At 36.6% G+C, this 20,803-nt stretch overlaps 1 protein-coding gene across 3 annotated transcripts in view; it reads right to left on the reverse strand.

The window, feature by feature from the left end:
• LOC117402733 (1-phosphatidylinositol 4,5-bisphosphate phosphodiesterase beta-1-like) overlaps positions 1–20,803 on the reverse strand; it is a 310,538-nt gene that overhangs the window by 228,864 nt on the left and 60,871 nt on the right. For all 3 annotated transcript variants that reach the window (XM_059024263.1, XM_059024264.1, XM_059024265.1), the window contains exon 3: positions 8,048–8,116. In XM_059024263.1, coding sequence (XP_058880246.1) covers positions 8,048–8,116 — 69 coding nt within the window. The remainder of the gene's footprint in view (positions 1–8,047; positions 8,117–20,803) is intronic.

Raw genomic sequence — 20,803 nt, forward strand, 5'->3', positions numbered from 1 at the left:
CGCCCCAGCCGAAGTTGGATGTGTCCGTGGTGATGACCTCCCTTCTGGGGGCGCTGCCCAATGTTACGCCTAAGTGTATATGGGCAGGCTGTGTCCACCAAGAAAGTGCCTTCAGACAGTGATCAGTCACTGTTACCAGGTGGCCACAGTTCAATGCGGGCTGAAAACCCTGCTGTTGAACCAGGCTTGGAGAGGGTGCATGCGCAGGAGACCCAAAGGAAGGGTCTGAGAAGCTGCTGCCATCAAGCCCAGAAGCCTCTGGAATGACACTACTGTGAGCTTTCTGTTGAGCTGAAAAAACTTCATACAAGTGGCTATTCTCTGCACCCTGTCATCCGACAGAGTGGACAGCATGGACCTGGAGTACAGGCACACTCCCAAATAGGAGGCTATCTGCGAGGGTGGGGCCAGAATAGCCTCCATGCACTTTGAAATGGCACAGCGTGCTAGAGAGAGGCAGAATGGCAGTATCCGGAACTCGTACTCTGCCCCTTGGAAAGCGAACTGCAGGTACCTCCTGTGCCTTGGTCTAATAGGGATATGAAAATAAACGTCTTTCAAGTCCACCGTGGTGAACCAGTCGACTGGCCTTATTGACTGCAGCAGCTGTTGCATGGTCAACATCTTAAAACCTCCGAGAGAATTGGTCTGAGGCCATCATCCTGCTTGGGCACCAGTACATACCTAGAGTAAAACTCTTCTTTCAGGTGAAGAGGGTTTACCGTGCAAATACCTGCTTTCGTAGCAGGACTGTCATCTCCTGAGACAACACCACGGCGTCTGTTGGTTCCGTGACTAAAGTAGTAGTCACGCCCCGAAAGGGGACTGTGTTCAAATTGCAGGTGTAATGGGTGGGTGGTGCTTTATCTCCATGACAGTTACATTTCTGACTTGATAGGGAATTAATACATTTTGTTCCATTCTCATCACTTTCACTTTCTAAATGTTTACAGGTTTATTTTACTTAGATTACCATCCTTCTAAGCCATATCCTTTACTTCTTGTCAACAAAATAATGCAAAACAGAATGCATTTCCTGTTTTGAATCACTAATCTACTGGCTAGCATAATTAGTAAACTGCTCTGAGGATAATCAGTACATAACTTCACTAGATTATGATTCATAGTGTCATATTTTCTAGGCTAGAGTGGTTTTCTTTTTTTTTCTATCTGCATATATTTAGCCTAAAAATAGCCACTTATGAAACATCTAACAAAACAAACAGTAATGTTTCTGATGTGGGATCCAACCTTTTTTAATTTTTTTGTATCTATGTGGCATGGGATGTCAATTTTTATTGACAACGATTTCATTGTATACGGCATTATATAGAACACAGTATACGAATATAAGGATACCATCAGAATTTAAATTTATTAAACATATTTTAGTCTTAAAAAATCAATCAATGTAAATCACGGTTCCTCGCTAAGAATCAGAAACCCTTCTATCCTGATTTCACCAGTCTGAAATAAGAGAAACCTCATTTTTTAAGCTTTAGCTTTTTTCAGTTACAACTACATCTTATTTCAAAACAGGAATTACATTAATCTGTTTCCTGCAAATGGACTAACAGCAATTCTGAAACTCTCATTTATTTTATACTACTGCTATATAAGGACATTGCGACAACCTGCTAACGTACTAGGATACAGTCTTTGATTAAATTGAATTGGCTCAGATGACTTAACACTGATGTTCATTTCTGAACATACAAATCTCTTTTTTAATGGTGTACATGTTGCATTTGACTCACACTGCATTTAAAACCCCTATTTGACCTCATCTTCGTACACATTATCCAACAACATTTGTATAATGTACTTTAAGATTTGCTGTCATCAACAATACTGCAGAAATGTTCCACATTAACCTAAGGAGGTCTCTTCATTTGTATGTTTTGCCAGCTGTTGTCAACTACAGTACTATATATTGATCTGGGAGTTTTCAAGAGTATCAAGAGATACAGTATTGTATATGTAATTGTGTTTGTGTTGGTTTGCATAAATGCCACAACAAATATGCTTTTCAGAAACAATTTACTGAAGGTGAATTTGAAGGTTGTAGCTGTTTTGCTGGATATAGATTATAAGCTATATGGTGCTTAAAATACAAAATCCATATTATGGTCTAATGCTGCTTCAGATGCAGGTAAACATAGACACACCTAATTAATTTATAAGTATGACCTTTATGAGGGGCTGACCAAGCACCATCAGTCGTTCTGTCTTAAAGGCATGACATTACCCATCTGTAATTCATATTCACTCTCCTTAAACACTTGAGAAAGCTCCCCTCCCCCTGAAAGAAGAAATGTACCATATTTTAGGCTAACCAAGGAAGGGTAAAACATGCATTACACAGAGGTCATTCTGCAAACCTCCTGGATGTTGTTCTCAAGGCAACAAACATGAAAAGGAAACTCAGTAACATGATGCAGTACAATTGCCTTTTGGCCTTAGCCAACCCCTACCATCTACACCGTGTTATTGGGATTATACAATGGATAATGCTGCAACAATCTGTTATTTCTATAAATTGACTGCTTTAAATACTGTATGCAATCTGAAATGAGAAACCTCATTTTGTAAGCTTTAGCTTTTTTCAGTTACAACTACATCTTATTTCACGCAGTGTGGCGTAGTGGTTAGGGCTCTGGACTCTTGACCGGAGGGTTGTGGGTTCAATCCCTGGTGGGGGACACTGCTGCTGTACCCTTGAGCAAGGTACTTTACCTCGATTGCTCCAGTAAAAACCCAACTGTATAAATGGGTAATTGTACGTAAAAATAATGTGTAAAAAAAATAATGTAATTGTATGTAAAAATAATGTGATATCTTGTAACAATTGTAAGTCGCTCTGGATAAGGGCGTATGCTAAGAAATAAATAATAATAATAATCTTACATGATTTAGTCAATTGAATTTATTTATTATTTATTAAGAAAATGCTAGAGAAAAGTGGTTTACCGTATGACAAATCCATTGTAGCATTTTAATCCTGCTTTAAATTTGGTTAGATGTGAAAACTAAATTTTGTTACTAAAATTTATAACACAGTATAGTGATGATTATTTCTTTATTTTATACCCCTTTTTTAGATTCTACATTCATGTTCAATGAAGTGAAGTGTGCTTACTTTTTTCTTCCTTTATACAATAGTAGGTAATAAAATGAGAGGGATAAATACTTTAACTCAATTCTAAGTAAAAAGGCACTTGTATAGTCAGCACAGTCAAATTATATCATGTACACCATGAACTGGAAGATTGTACTACCAGTAGACAAATTATAAGGCCTTTATTGTGTGAATGACTTCTTTTTGTGGAGAGCTAGTCAATATTTACTCTTGTCCACATTTCTGCATTTGCAGTGACTCACAATGACTTAGCATGAATCTATTACCACCCATCAGTTTTCCTATGTGAATTACAGAACATCTCAAGACACTGGTATTAATATCATCTTCAAACAAATATCAAGACTGGTATTCTCATAGATTGTCACAATTGAAGGTAGCTGACTTGATATTTGGTTTAATTATGCTATCCAGCAGCTGGCATGCTATGTTTTACAAAGATCTGTTCCCCACATCAGCTAATGACTGTAATTAACATCCAGTTTTTATCACCTAACTTGTTTAATGTATAGGCTGCAAAAATGGTTTGCTAGCTGCTAACAGTGTAAAATAAACCTGTTTGTGCATTTTTTAAAAGCTATGATCACAGTGTATGTGTTTGTCAAGTAATAGATTACAATAGCTAAATCTTCTACTGCATACAAACATGTTTAAAGGGACATTATTTGTTTATGTACCTACTTATTGTAAGGTTTAGAAATAAGAAAGCTGCATGTCTGTCAAATGCAGTGACCCCAGCTGTTAAATAAAGCATTTATTTTTGTGAAAGATTGATTGACACAAAGTATATTCATTAAATGTTTCAACAGTCAGCAGTTGGTAAATAAGCAACCCACTACAAGCCCTTGTAAAATAGTCAAACTTTACAAGTATACAAACGTTTCAGCGTGAAAGGGGGACCTTTTAACGTGTAAAAATGAGTCCTGGTTTTAATTATTGTGCTTTTACTTGTTGAATATGGTTCTATATCATGTTAAACAGTGTATAAAAAAATACACAAGCAGGGACTAAAAAAGATGGTCTTCAGAATTCAAGGACAGAAATCATTTTAATGAGTTGAGATTGCAGATTTTTCTCCCAATATTACGTCAATCCAGTTCATTTCCTGGCCAGTGTCTGGTTTGTTACAACAGGAGCCCAGGAATTTGACATACTGTATGTCTGAACAATGTGACTTTCACTGCAGAATACTACCAAACGATTGCATTTACAATGCCATTATTCTAAGCTACTGTACCTGTACCACTACCCTGCATGTGATGCATGTCAAGTGCTTTGTTAGGTGTTACTTGCATTAAGCACTCAGAAACATCAGGTTCAGGTTGCAACTAACATGTATGTATACTACAACAATCTGTTATTTCTATAAATTGACTGATTTAAATACTGTATGCAATCTGACATGATTTATTCAGTTGAAATATTTCTTCAGAAAATGCTAGAAACAAAAATGTTTTGCCATACGACAAATCCATTGTAGCATTTTAATCTTGCTTTAAATTTGGTTAGATGTGAAAACTACATGTTACTACAATTTAAAACACAATATTATTTCTTTAATTTACACCCTTTTTATGTTATATGTTTGTGTTCAATGAAGTGAAGTGTGCTTCCTTTTTTCTGCCTTTATACAATAGTAGATTACATATATATGTATGAACAAATTAACTGCAACTGGAAAACAAAATAAAATAGGTAAGCCAAAGATTCATATAAAGCAATCAGCTCTGGACATATACAGGTACCAACTTACTAATGCTATCCCTTCAGCCTCTCTCCCCAAATATCTTATAGCTGCCTTTTATTGTTACCATAACCATGTAACCCACCACCCCCTCTCCACCGACTTTATCTTAAAACAGTTCAAGAACTTAAATACATTTTAAATAAACACCAAATCAAATTCAAATCAAATAAAAATAATATATGCAATTACGGTATCATAAGTTATAAAGATAATAATACATAGGGTAGTGTGTAATATGATAATTTAATGCCCACCCAAGGGGTGGGATGCTACATAAACCCTGAGGGCGGCCATTCAATTCTCATATCCCACACTACCCTGTGCAGTATTTTTTTTATAATCTCTGGTGAGCAATTTGTTTCCTGCCAGAGTTCTAAAGTTCTGTGTTGCTTGTTGTGGAATTATTTCCAGTATGAAAGCTCGCGCTGGGGTCGCACTCTGTTGCTGGTGTTAATGAGTGTGTGTTTCCCATTATAACCGTTTGGTTATTACGGGAAATATCAACTGGATGAGCCCATTGAAAATGCTGGAATGTCAGTTATTTAAAGCACACAGTCAGTAAAGTCCAACTCTGCACACTATTCACATATGAGGAACACAGATCCTTCATACCGCACTTTGCAGAAAGGTAAATGTTGTATTCACCGTTACTTTATTAAATTAAGACTCACTCTTCTGCCACAATGCTACTTTGAAATCTTCCGTAAACATGTATTTTAACTCAAGGAAGTTAGAACACATTGGTGATGTCATGGAAACAAGGCATTTGTGTGAATCATAAGCAGGCACTGGCAGGCACGCTAACTCTTTTAACTCTCCACCACCCAGCTACAGTTACCCTGAATGGCGTGAGAACTGCCAAACTACAGGAGAGCCACAGCTGTCTAAATATTTATACATGCACTGCATGTCTACAACACATCTACATCTATAATATCAACGAATATGATGACATACACAGCTGCTTAATGATACACACAATGTTAACTCATTAAGGTACATTGTCCTGGACATAGTCACTTGTAATGTGACTGCCCTGTGAAACTGCCATGGTCTTCTGATGCCAGGGTGCTATACCTTTAAGATAGCGAAGGATGTTGTAGTCAGTGTGGTAAAACTGTATATCCAAAACTGGTCTGATAAAACTGGCCTGACGTTACTACTAAACATGCACAGTATGTTTCCCAAACTATCGATTACACTGTACAGACCTAAGAGATCTTTAAAATGATGAATAGATGACAAGACGACTTTAAAATCAGCCTGTTTTAAAAAGTAGGAATAAGGGTCAGCTTCCCTCTGACCAGCACCTTTGCTTCTTTGATCTAGAAGTCTCATGTCTCCACGTCTCATTCTCTATTAAAGTCCCTCTCTGTGGAGCCCTATCTTTTTGTCTGTTGTTTTCCTGACCCCACCCCCCGTCAGATTTTAGTCATAAAAGAATAATTCTATTTGTTTTTACTTTCCAGGTGGCTAACTTATTGAGTCAATGAATAGTAATTATACATTAATAAAGCATATTTGCCTTGTGTGGTGTAACGCCCTATGTCCTGAAGTCAAAGGTTTGTGAAGTGGGAACTGAATTAACAGCATTGCACAGTCATTTCACCTTGAATTTGTTCTCTGCTAAACAATTTTATTATTCTAAAGGGAGAATATACTCTAATACATGTTTGCTATTCCAAGCAGGCGATTACCACTGTACACTGTGGGTTCTAACTGCACCCTGTGGACTGAGGGATGAGTTAGGTTTGCAAGTTTGGAGATGCCTTACTCATTGAATGTTATTTCTTTTCAGGAACCATTGCTCACCAGCAACCTTTTTCTATTAAGATCTGCTGGAAAGCTGAGCAAATAGATTTTTTAAAAACATGACCCAATGACTTACAATAAAAAAGTAAAGAATATAAAAGCATAAAACATAAAAAAAAAAAAACTTAAATCAGAACTCCCACATATGAGTCAGACTAATCACATTCAATACATTTCTAAATACAGTTCCATAAGGTTATGTTTCAATATGTAGGTCAGTGCCTAGTTTTACATGAGGACTGGGATATGTATCTTCTACTGTCTGCCATTCTGGTTTAATATAGTTCCCACAAAGTTTTACTTTTCTTTTTGTAATACATTATTTAATTGCCTCCAAGTGTCAAGTATATAAACATTCTACATGGTGCCTTTATCAGTCACTTATACTTACCTTCATCTTTTTATTATGGGTTCTCTATGTACTGCTTCCAAACCAGTTTTGCTTGTGAAAGTCTCTAGGACAATAGTAGCATATTTAACAATGGTACCCAGTAAATACACCTCATGTACCATGAATAAATGGGCAGGTTTTACTGGAAGACATGCTTAAATAGCAACCCCCACATGTTTCTTAGATCAGAAAATGTGGTGGTGGTGTTTGTTTTTTTTTTATTCCCATTCCCCTGCCAGTTACTCACACCAGTGATTTTCTGAGATAGCTCCTGACAGTCACTTCCTGACAGCCACTTCTGCTGCTACCCACCTGTTATATATGATTTGTTTTTTACGTGTTATAGAGGTTTTTTAAGTAGTGTGAACATGATATGTATGACGTGCCACACTGCTTCTAAAACGTCTGTAAGGTTGCAGATAACATTCTGAAATATCTGGTACTACAGAAATACCCAAACATAGGTATTAAAATAATTATTTAATGTATGCATATAATGCGTGCGTAAAAACAGTATCCACTTTTAGTTTCTTGTTAGTTGAATACAATAAATTACAGTATATCCCTAAAGTCAGGGATATGCATCCCGTGAGGGATAACAAGTCATAACATTTTGTACAATAGCCTATGGCTAGATTATCCAATTATTCGCTCATATATCATGTTCAATGTTTATTCTTGCTTCTTGTTTGTCTTTGGAGAGCTTGCAACACATTTCACATAACCACTCAATAATCAGGACAAATGAATAAGGATAGTGATTTTGGAAATTATAGGTCTAAATTTGATTGCCAGCCATTCAAACTTTAAACTGGAAAAATAATGTAAATAAAAAATAAACTTCTCACAGCAACTATGGACGTTGATTAAAAGGACATTTGAATAAGAAGTCATGAAGTGCTAGCTCAACTTGGTGACTGCCTTTAATCCTTTGCTCCGTCTACCTTAAAGAACTTACCTTTGGCGTTTTCACAGATTTCCCATTTCTTGCATCCTTGATATTGACGATATCCAAAAGGTCGGTTTCCTGCAATATATAATATTATAATTAGTCTTTGCAAAAGCGTCTAAAAATAAAGTTCCTAAAGCTGATCATATTCTAGTAGCTACACTAGAATACATTATATATGTCAGAGTTATAATTCAACTGTGATACATTTTATGTTAGGTCTATATGTAAAAATATAATTTTTATGCAGCATGCAGTTAGAATGTAGGACATCATATTATATTTCAAAGAGTGCCAATTCCAGTTGCATTAAACATTACATAGCACACTAATGACACACCCTTGGAGAATGAAGGAGATAAGTGCTCTAAAAAAATTATTAATTATTGCTAAAATCAACATCAGGTTCTCCTTAGTTCTGAGCAAGATATAGACTTCATTGAAAAAAAAATCTACAGCTTATATTGGAAATGTCCTGCAAAAATGATTTCCTGTACAGAACGGATCCAAATTAAACCTGCTATTGAATCAAAGAAAAACGTTATGTAGAAAAACACAACTTTAACTATAACTAACATATCGTGCTTGAAAAACAAAATACAATACCGGAATAATTAGTACAACAGTAAAAATAAACATCCACTGCTAAATTATTTAGCTATCAACACTTTATCCCCAAATTCTAGCATTAACATACTTGCAATAGCTAATAATATAGAGCTAACTTATTTGGACTCTTCACCACAGAGTTTAAACAAAACACTCTGGAACTGAACTGCATTATTTTTAATATAAGTTTGCTGATGTTCTTTAATGGTCCATATAAAGAACCAATAATACTTCATACCACTTTAAATGACTTGCCTTTAAAATTAAAAAATATATATATGTTTGTATTCCCGTTGACAGTTTCTTGTAGCTTCATGTAAAGCGTTTTAATGCAATTGCAATACCTTGCATAAAGTTAGTCTGGGGGGAAGCAAACCACAGCTCCTGTGCTCCAGGACCATCTATTGCACTATATATTTATTTTAAAAAAAGGGAATTTATCAGCATCTTAAATTTAATACCAGTTAATAGAAATTATAGTTTTAACTGTATGAAGGTGGTGAATGGAGTATTATTTCCAATTTTCTCTGATAAATATTCACTCATAGTAATTATTATTGTTTACTTATTTTAGTTAAATTGCATATTTCATCTCAGTATTACAGGACAGTACAGTGCATGGATATGTGCAGTCGAACATAGTAAATTAATAGAATAAACTATGAGCTACATATTTGTGGGAAAGAAAGGTCGGGAGCAAGGTGGCCATAAAGTGTATCTGACCTGTGACTGCTTTTCTATTAATAAGAAATGGATGAGAGCAAGCCTAGCAGGAAACAACTCTGAATATATCAAGTCTGATGACTCATATTTCTAGATATTTGGCATTGCCACAAACATTTTATGAAGCATGAAAGAGAACAATCTGTGATTGTATCTGGTACTCCCTCCTGAAATGAAGTGGCAGGGCATTTGTATTCACTCTAGGGTCCCTTTCCCCTACAAGTCCTCATTTCACAGGTTCTTTTTAGTGTTACTTTATTCTGCAGTTTCCCAAAATCATAAGAAATTTTAACTAAAATACAGTATGACTGTAAATCCTACCATACATTAGCCTTATAGCTACAAACTACTGTTACTGTTATGTCATTCAGGAAGCGTGTGACAATACAACTAAGCCTGAATTCTCTCGCCAAAAAAAAATATTTTATTGCATTACAGTTGTAAAAGCTGGTTGAGGGAGAGAATAGTAAATGTTTTTGGTGAGGTACTCTTTCCCCTTAGTTTAGAATTTTGTCTTTAACAAATAACATTTTGTACACCTTACTCTGGGATAAACTGAATCTATGTGGGACAGCAGTGTGGAGTAGTGGTTAGGGCTCTGGACTCTTGACCGGAGGGTCGTGGGTTCAATCCCAGGTGGGGGACACTGCTGCTGTACCCTTAAGCAAGGTACTTTACCTGGATTGCGCCAGTAAAAACCCAACTGTATAAATGGGTAATTGTATGTAAAAAAATTATGTAAATGTATATAAAAATAATGTGATATCTTGTAACAATTGTAAGTCGCCCTGGATAAGGGTGTCTGCTAAGAAATAAATAAAATAAAAAAATAAATAAATGTGGTTGATAATTTCTGCTTGCTGGAAGCAAGATTTACAGTGTATCATGAAAACACCGTCTGACTTAGCAGCTGTACCCCACTGGAAATATGGTCCTGTATTTAAAGGTGTCCTGCATGAAAACGTTAATTATAGTTAGTACACAGCATACCTAAATTTCACAAACTGAACTAAAAATGTTCTGTATGCAGGTTATCAGATCACTGTATACGTAGAATTGCTCTGCATGTGCCCAAAGACAAGATGCATCTGCATGATCCTTTTCAAAAACATCAGCAGTTCCACTGTCGATGAAGAATTTCTTAACAAAACATTTTTTAACACAACTACAACCCACTCACACCACATTTACTTTAACACTGGTGTAAAACCTTGACCATAGGAGGGATAATACAAATGTTTGGAATTATTGACTTCCGCAGATCACAAATACTTTTTTTCTTCAGGCAGCCGGTATTAAAAATGCATTCATATACTGAAATTTGGTTAACATTTAGTTTATTTCTTAATGCATTACGCAAATACTGTATAATAAAGGGAGAGATTAAACTTAATTTCCAAAACATTAAACATTGCTTGTCATTGCGTTTTTATATTAATTGCTAATTTGTTTTGAAATAAGCCATTCCGTTTTTTCGAAATGCATTGGAACAATGAATTTGAAGTTATAACTCCAATGTCTTGTGGAACCCATTTAGTCATTCACTTCTTTAATGATTGAAAACTGTGCTTGACAAAGCCAGCAGGGTGCCCTGTAAAACAGCCGGAGTGAAGGGCAAACAGAGCAGGGAGGAACTATATTCTACTCAATCACGGGCTGGCTTGTATACTAATTAGTGTCTTGGTGGTATTTTTAAAACACCACATATTTTACGCCTGTCTAGTCTCATCAATTGGAACAGAATCTAGTGAACACTGTTGTTTTGCCTTTTAATCACTTGCCTACTAAACAACAAAACAATCTTTTGAAATATTATAATTATCTTTCTGACTGAGATGTGCATGAATATTTTGATTATGTGGTACACAAATGTTCTAAAAACTTTTCCAATTAGAGTCAGATGAAATACAATGTTTTTTCCTTAACCAAAACTTCCAACCAAATTGATGTTCCATGGATAACTGGAGGGAAAGACATTTCCAAACAAACCATTCAACTGAAAGTGTACAGGTAAGTGGAAGCTGGATGTACAGTGGTGCCCTAAGTATTGTTTCCTTAATCCATTCAGTTTTTCCTTACTAAAATGTGTTATGACCTCCTTAAATGTATTAGTTAATGGTACTTTGGTTATATTGGAACAAGCTCACTGCACAAGTCGAATAACAATTAAATGACTAGAGTGTCAATACTCATGCGCACCACTGTTTAAATGTGCATGTGAGCTGATATGGCAAGAGTTTCTTTCAGCCCTGAGTATCAGTTACCAATTACAGTTGGTCTATTTCCATATTAAGCTCCAGAGCTTCTTTGGTTGTTCTTCCAGATTACTGCAGGTCATTATGCCTCTCTGTAAGATTCCATTCTGCTGACTGATTGGGTTTGTTTTAACTTCCATTTCCTTAGCCTTGTAGCCTTTATTATGCAAATACTTTCTATTCTTCTGGGCCTTCACACATGATGAGGGAAACTCAAGGTTAATGGGAACTCTGTGTTTATTTGTATTATTATTGTTACTGTTGTTATTGTTATTATATTAATGTATTTTTGTGGCAGGATGGCTGGTGTGGGTGACGTCAAGTTCGAGAAAAGCAGTACATAAACAGCAGGAACGCAGGGCAAAAACTGTGTGGCTGCGCAGTGTTTTATTAAACAAAATAAAGAGTTTTTAAAACACAAAATAAAAGGGCACAAGGGCCAAACAAAATAGCTTGAAAACACAACACAGGAACAAATAAATCAAATAAAACAAGTACCTATATATACACTATTACAGGTACCGCTTACTCTCTGTGTCGCTCCCAAATCAAATTAAATCAAATCAAATTAAACCAAACCAAAACAGACAAATGAATCCTCCTGGCTTTTATAGTCTGTGGCTGGAGCCCAATTAATCAATAATTAACAATTAGCTAATTAAGGCTCCAGCCACATTCTCACATGTATTTAGCGGTGAGGAATTTAACCCCCTCCCTGCCGATCCAAAACAAACAATAGTATAATCACAATGATTAATCAAATACACCTATATCTATACACAAACAAAAAAAATAACAATAATTATAATGAAAACAATAATAATACACATAATATAGCGCATATCATATAAAGGGCGGGCACCCTGTCACAATTTTATATTATTACTGTGTGGCAGTGGGGCAGCGTGAAAGCCCTGCCAGTGCATGAGTGTGTATACTGTATGTGGGGAGTATTGGGTGGCAGGGAGGGAGTTAAAATCCTCCCTGCAAACACACGTGGGAATGTGGCTAGAGCCGTCAACTGAATAAATGTTTAAATTATTAATAAAGACTCCAGCCACAGGTGTATATATAGAGTGATCATGGGTGTTAGAACGAGGGAGTGTTGAGAATGAAGGTGAAGGTGAGGGTGAGGGTGAGGGTTTGTGTGCTGAGGGTGTATATAAGAAATATCATTGGGTTTAGGGGAGTTTTTGTGAAGCTGTGCATTGTATGTGTTAAACCGGCATCTCGGTATAAAACCGCAGTATTTTAAAATATATATATATATATTCTGTTTTGTTTAAACTGTTTGTACGGCCCTTGAGACTGTTTGGTTTGTTTTGTTTATTATTTATAATTAAATAAGGAGCGCATTTGTGTCTCAACCCTGCAGTACTGAGAATCTGTATTTCCTGGTCTGGTCTGACATCATCCACCAGCCATCCATGACAGGGGGTCATTTTCCTTTTTTCCTTTGGACAGTTTTTTTTTTTTTTTTGTATTTTCTGTGTTTCTGTTTACTTGGTTCATTTAACTTAATATAATTTCCCTTAAATGTATCCTGTTTTCCATACATGCAATTCTGTCCTTTTAGCTGTCTGTATCTTTCCCCAAAATATGAGGACCATTTGCATGAACCAAAAACAGCATCTCCGTCAAATGGAAAATAATGTGATATCTTGTAACAATTGTAAGTCGCCCTGAATAAGGGCGTCTGCTAAGAAATAAATAATAATAATATTAATAATAATAATAATAATAATAATAATAATAATTAAAAACAAAGCATTCATATTGTACTGTTATCATATACACACACATTGCACAAGAACACAAAGCAAATTAAATATCTACTTGCTGAAGTGTTTTTTTTAAGAAATGCACTAACAAGGTAGCAGTGACATCAGCTCCCTAGCAACAAGCCTCCTATGTAATGGCAATGGATTCTTTCAATGCAGCGGTTTGGGCATTTGAGAAAGGAGAGGAAGATTAATGAAATTAATTGGAGACTGAAGTTCATGAGAAGCAGTTACCCTCCGCTGTACGAATTAGCTTGCTGCTTTTTATACGAAAAATTAAAAAAAAGCAGGTTGCGTAGAGGATTTATATTGGACCCTGACGCCCCAGATAAAACGAGGGAGTGGTTGTACAGTATTTATTATTAGCCTATTTGTTTTTCTATGGGTCTCTCACTATATCGCTGCCCCATATATATAGCGGTTTTGTACTGGATCCCAACACTCGTGATATATCGAGTGGGTGGTGTACTTACAATTATGATTATGTACTGTACATAGTCACCACTGCAGATAATGTAGACTTTCAAACAATACCCATCTATAAAAAATAAAAAAAATTGTCAGAAGACAAATTCAAGATGACCGTGTTGCTTTTTCATGATGCTGACCATAGAAGAGGTTTTAAAACAAATTAAATATAAGCCCATGTGGCTTATATACCTATAAATAGTGTAGTGTTTTGTGGTGTTTTGGTAGTGGTTGGCAGGGATGGGGTTAATTCCTATCCCTGCCAGAAACATGTCAGAATGTTGCTGCTCCTTAATCGAATGATTAAGTGCTAATTAGGAGCAGCCACGTCACATAAAAGGAGAGCAAAGGGGTCCATTGGGGGTTTGGTGAGTGTACACTGTGGTTTGATACTGTGGTTATGCACATTTTGTTTTTGTAAAATTCAGTGAAGGCGAATGCCAAACCTACATTTTTGTGTTTGTTTAAGCCTTTAGTTTGGCCCATTTGCCTGTTTATTTGTTATTTTGTTCCTGTGTTTTGTTTAAAGTTTTTGTTTATTAAAGTGTGTGTTTGCACTTTGTACTGAAGTTTCCTGGCGTCTTAGTCTCTGTCTTGCTGCTACTCTGTCACAGCCCACATCATACTGAGCTTTATTAATTGGTTGGTATTTCCTGACATCATGTGTAGTAATAAGTCCTAATCTTCACATTAGGATGGTATCTGAATCTACAGTGCCGTGAAAAAGCATTTGCCCCGTCTGATTTTCTACATTTTTGCACATTTTTAACATTGTATTTATTATTATTTATTTCTTAGCAGACGCCCTTATCCAGGGCGACTTACAATCGTAAGCAAATACATTTCATGTGTTACAATACAAGTAATACAATAAGAGCAAGGTCATTTGGTCAGATTTTTTTGTGGGTTGTAGTAGTATATAGAGGGAGTCTGAGAGAAAAAACGACACCAAAGTTTGGTGCTGCTTTCATTTGTTTGGTGTGCAAGGTAATCAAACATGCAATCTTCAGGTGTGAAAAAGTTATTGCCCCCCCCCCCCCCCCCCACCCAAAGTTAACTCAACCCAATTAAAGGGATAACTAGGGTCAGCTGTTTAAGTACTTTGGTTAACAACCAGGCCTGATTTGGGCCAGTCCTGCCCAATATAAATCTGATTAACTTTGGCCCTTACCATCAGAGTGAAGTTGTCAGCACACAGATTCTAGAGGCACATCATGCCACGAACGAAAGAAGTTCCTGAAGACCTCCGGAAAAATGTTGTTGATGCCTATCAGTCTGGAAAGGGTTACAAAGCCATTTCTAAGGCTCTGGGGCTCCACCGATCCACAGTCAGAGCCATATTGTCCAAATGGAGAAAGTTTAGGACAGTAGTGAATCTTCCCAGGAGTGGCTGTCCTGCCAAAATCTCTCCAAGAGCAAGGCGTAAAATCGTCAAGGAAGTCACAAAGAACCCTAGAACAACATCCAGGGATCTGCAGGCTTCTCTCGCCTCGGCTAAGGTCAGTGTTCATGACTCCACCATCAGAAAGACACTGGGCAAAAATGGGATTCATGGCAGAGTAGCAAGGTGGAAACCATTGCTCACTAAGAAGAACATGAATGCTCATCTCAATTTTGCCAAAAAGCACCTGGATGATCCTCAAGAGTTCTATGGACAGATGAGTCAAAAGTGGAACTTTTTGGCCGACATGGGCCCCATTATGTCTGGTGAAAACCAAACACTGCATTCCACACTAAGAACCTCATACCAACGGTCAAGCATGGTGGTGGTAGTGTCATGGATTGGGGATGCTTTGCTGCATCAGGACCTGGACGCCTTGCCATCATTGAAGGAACCATGAATTCTGCTCTGTATCAGAATTCTACAGGAGAATGTCAGGCCATCCGTCCGTGAGCTGAAGCTGAAGCGCAACTGGATCATGCAGCAAGACAATGATCCGAAACACACAAGCAAGTCTACATCAGAATGGTTGAAGAAAAAAGAAATTTAAAGTTTTGGAATGGCCTAGTCAAAGTCCAGACCTAAACCCCACTGAGATGTTGTGGCAGGACCTGAAACAAGCAGTTCATGCTCGAAAACCCACAAATATCACTGAGTTGAAGCAGTTCTGCATGGAGGAGTGGGCCAAAATTCCTCCACGGCGCTGTGAGAGACTAATCATTAACTACAGGAAGCATTTGGTTGCAGTTATTGCTGCTAAAGGTGGCGTAACCAGTTATTGAGTCTAAGGGGGTGATCACTTCTTCACACAGGGGCATTGGGTGTTGCAAAACTTTCTTTAATAAATAAATGAAATATGTATCAATTTTTGTGTTATTTGTTCACTCAGGGTCCCTTTTATCTAATATTAGGTTTTGGTTGAAGATCTGATAACATTCAGTGTCAAAAATATGCAAAAATGCAGAAAATCAGACAGGGGGCAAATACTTTAACGGCACTGTATGTTGTATTACTCTTGAAAGCAGAGTGAAACATTAAGTGGGTGTGAAAAGCATGCTTGTTTTTTGTTGTTTGTATAGTAAACTGTTATTTAAAAAAAAAAAAAAAAAGACGTTGTTTAAACAAACTGAATCAAAATACAGATTGTATCAGTAATGGAACAATTACATTGAAAATTCCTAGCCTTATATCGTCCTATGCAATGAGCATAGTTGCTAGAGGGAGCAGTGACGGAGAATCAAACACAGGACGTGCTGAAGGTCAGAACACAGGGATACTGCTGAATATGGTAAAACACACAAAACTAAGTTAAGTACAGTAGATTACATTTTGTCTAGTGCCTTCATCAAGGATGACAATGTGTTGTATGTATTTGATTAGATTCCCCAGCTGATTTATGACCGATGTATCAAAACTATTTTGATTATCTTGAAAAATATATCGCTGTGATACATAAAACACAGGATACAGATAAGATCAAGCAATAGGTTTGTTATAAACACTACTAGGTGATATATATATATATATATATATATATATATATATATATATATATATATATATATATATATATATATATATATAACCCTTTAACCAATGTAAAAGACTTGTATAAAGGAAGCTGAAGTTTGTTTTCATATCAATTACCAGATTTAGGACATGTCATATGCAAAACTGATAGTGAGACTGTGGACAGTGTGTCAGGGAGGAGGGTTCAAGGCTGAATGCACTGTTTTAAATGCCAGCAAAACACCACAGCATTCATTTGTATCAGCAACACGTGATCAGCTCACAAATAGATAAAAGCTCAGTTCAGTGAAGGGGCTGCAGGGGACTTTGAATCATGTGCAAGGAGTTTTTTTTTTTTTTCTATCTCCACAGAAGCCTATGTTCATTGTAGCAGATGCCATGCAAAGCCTGTACTAAAAGTTCACGTTGTGATCTGATGACTAAATACTACAGTACAGAGTCATTTGTTTTTTCAGTACAGTTCTGTTTTTAATTGGGCTGTTTCAACTTGCACACATTTGGCCAAACAAAAAATGCTTATGAAGTCTTAAAGAGTAAGTAGCAGGGTTCCGGAAAATAGCGTTAACCATCCCCACATGTTGCTACAACTGTTTAAATAATGTACCTGTAGTTTTTCTTTTCATTGTTAACATCCTGACAACTTTTTACACTTGTTACTTTAAAGTCTGTTTCAAAGCTCTTTTCAAAATGTCTGCTCTAGTGCACTGATAGTGTAAGGATTATTGCCCACATTGTAAAACAGGTAACATAGCAATAACAACCCACGATGTGGTACAGAACAGAAAAAACAGGGCACTTGTTTTGTGTTTTTTTTTTTTTTCTTCCAGCAGTGATTTAGAGGACAGATCTCAAAACCCAGTGCACTAGAGCAGACATTTTGAAAAGAGCTTTGAAACAGACATTAAAGTAACAAGTGTAAAACGTTGTCAGGATGTTAACAATGAAAAGAAAAACTACAGGTATATTATTTAGGCTGTGGCTCGCCGTCTTGGGTGCTCACAGCCAGCAATTTCAAACCTGGCGAGACGGTATAACCAGACACACTCTGTCAATGACAGGCCACGAACTGGGAGACCAAGAGTCACAACACCTGCCCAAGATCGACAGATCATTTTGCAGCATCTTTGTGATGTCAGTTGTTAGTCAGCACAATAAAAAGTCACTGCACCTGCTCTAAAACAGAGTTTGTCATTTTTCGATCACATCTAGTGAATTTTATCCAAATATAAGTGATAAGTTTCTTTTGATGCTCAAATATAAGTGATACATTTCTTTTGACGCTCAGTATACTCTTACTTGTGCCACTTGAGGCCACCTTCCCCCTAGACAAGGCATGCTGCAAGGTGGAGGCAGGGAAGGAGGGGGACCAAACGAAGAAATGACAAGGGGGCGTAGATGAAAGGGCAAAAGGGGTCTATATATCAAGCTTGATGATTATGTATTTGATTAATGTGCGGATTCTCCTTTCAGAAATACAACTATGTTGCCAAAGTAAACCATCTCCTTTAAACTGGTCCAAAAAGCAACTTCATGACAAAGTGCACTATTAGATGCTGCTTGTCACAATGTATTTCCAAACAAATCCTGGAAAACAAACTATTTTCTGGGCTATGTCCAAATTAGATGTACAGTTCTGCTTGTGAGGAAACCCCACCTTTAAATGTTTATGGTTCTACAACAGACATTGTACTGGAAAATCATTGTCATAGGAAATTTACTTTAGAAATATACTTTTTTTATTGCACTTTGGGGTGTACTAAACAAGGAAGGTAAAAACAAAAATACTGTAAGTGTAAAAATACTCATGAAAGAAATTGCTTTGATAATGCGTGTCTGGTGCTACAGGCTTTACTCTTTCAAGTATAAAAGCAAGCACCACATATATTGTATGTATTCCATATTGCAGTGATGTACTGCCTTATGAAAGTAGAAACATTTTCGCCATTTACCTCATTGTCGGTATTCAAATTCTTTGTTTTTCTTCAAGCGCTTTTCACAGACTTCTCTATACTAACTAACCAACTATTATTGTAGATTTAAGAACACTATTTGTACTCTAAATACTGGAACCACATTGACGTCAGCCATGTTTTACTGAATATCATCAAATAATAATATATGCATTGACTCTTTCAGTCCTACAGCAAGTAAGTTTACAAAAAGATACCCAATGATAACTCATAAAATAAATACAAATGGGCACAGATACATTTTACTATATTATTAAACGAGTTGACTGGTCTGCTGTTTTATTCTGGTTAGTATTAGATTTTTGTATGTTTACAAACACCAATGTATGCTAGAACAGCAATCAGCATGATAATATCATTGTGATTTTATTGCAAGTTTGATTTAGTTAACAAAATTGGTTGGTTACATGGCTTGTGTGAGAGTTTTGAACATCTCATTGTAACTGTTTGTCTGGAACTATCTGTAACAATTGTGATGGCATAGCCAAATACGAATCCATTGTTTAAAATATACAGTACTTCCCTTTCATGATATCTTTGTCTGACCATCTCTAACAATATAGATGGGCACTGTTTTCTGATGTCCTGAAATATTACTGTCTGGTCCAAACTTCAGGAGACATGCACCCCGGCGGTTTTCAGAGCTGTTGTTCAGTTGGAAAAGGGTTTCCAAAACTCACACCGAAATCACCTTTTTTCTAACCTTTTCAACTCTTTGAGGCTTTGGAATTTAATTTAGTCTGAACAGACAATAGTCTTTAAATGAAGTGTAAGTAAACATTTTGTGAAAAGGTAAATCTATATGGAAAGTCAAGTAGTGCTAGATAATTCACCACAGCCGAAAGTCAAAAATAGATAAAAATGTGTCTTTACGTTATATTTTGTCGTTTCAAGCAAGTTTCAACATTCTCAAATCCTGTTTGGACAATAACCACTCTAGGGGTGTGCAGATACTCTTATATTCTGAGTACTTACCTTTAAGAAGTATTTGACAGCAGGTATTAAACAAATCAAAACATAACTATTTATTTATGTGTTGATTTCAAAACGAGTACCAATCAATGGCAATTGACTTCTGGACTGAGTGTTTTAAAAGCCAGTTGGAAGCAAATTTCCCTTTCATCTGGAGCGGTGACATTTTTACTGTCATACTGTCTTACCGAGTCCATAAACTGACAAGGAAAATATGTGACAAAACTAGGAAATGCAACTGATTCATCATTCGTTAACTCTAAGTCTGGAATATGTACTTCTTTGTGGAGTTTAATCAGAGATAACACATTTCCTAGGAGTACAATCCCACAAGTCATTGCAGAGATGATGCATTTCTAAAGCCCGCCGCACACAGCCTCAAGCTGTCCCGACTCATCTCATCTCAACTGGCCGTACAGAGTCTGGATGAATCGTAGCAGTGTGGGTGCCCTTAAAATCAAGATTATGCAGATTTCAGTCGGGATGTCTTCAGATTTGAAGATTGAACAAGTTGAATCTTTTTCAGATGGAGTTTCATTCAGATGTGATCAGTCTGTCTGTGTGCGGCGGTTGCCGGAGATTGACTGAGACCGATTAGTCATAAGGGTGTCAACCAGTGGTGAAGCAGTTTTAAGTGACATAGCTTGTCATGTAACTTGTCATACAAGATGGCGGAATATTGACAGCTTTAGTTCCACAGGTAAAAATACATTAGTCTTGAATTGCTCTGAGTGTCCCAAATTAAAAATTACCAGATACGTGCACATTAATAGTTTTTTTTTTTAGGCGTTTACTAATCAAAAGTAAATTATCAATTTACCTTTTTATTATCAATCTACTGGCAGCCTATATTTTCTTCTTGCGCTACAACAGAAGTAACCGGTGTGTCGATCTCCAATAGGTCACAAATCACAAGCCCCTAGATCCGCACGCTGAGAAAAAAACTGCCAAAGTCAAATAAAAATCAACAGGTTGGATTTTATTTACCACAGGCTAAAGTGTAGTAGACAAACTAT

This window comes from Acipenser ruthenus, chromosome 5, assembly GCF_902713425.1.
Source record: "Acipenser ruthenus chromosome 5, fAciRut3.2 maternal haplotype, whole genome shotgun sequence".
Lineage (NCBI taxonomy): Eukaryota > Metazoa > Chordata > Actinopteri > Acipenseriformes > Acipenseridae > Acipenser > Acipenser ruthenus.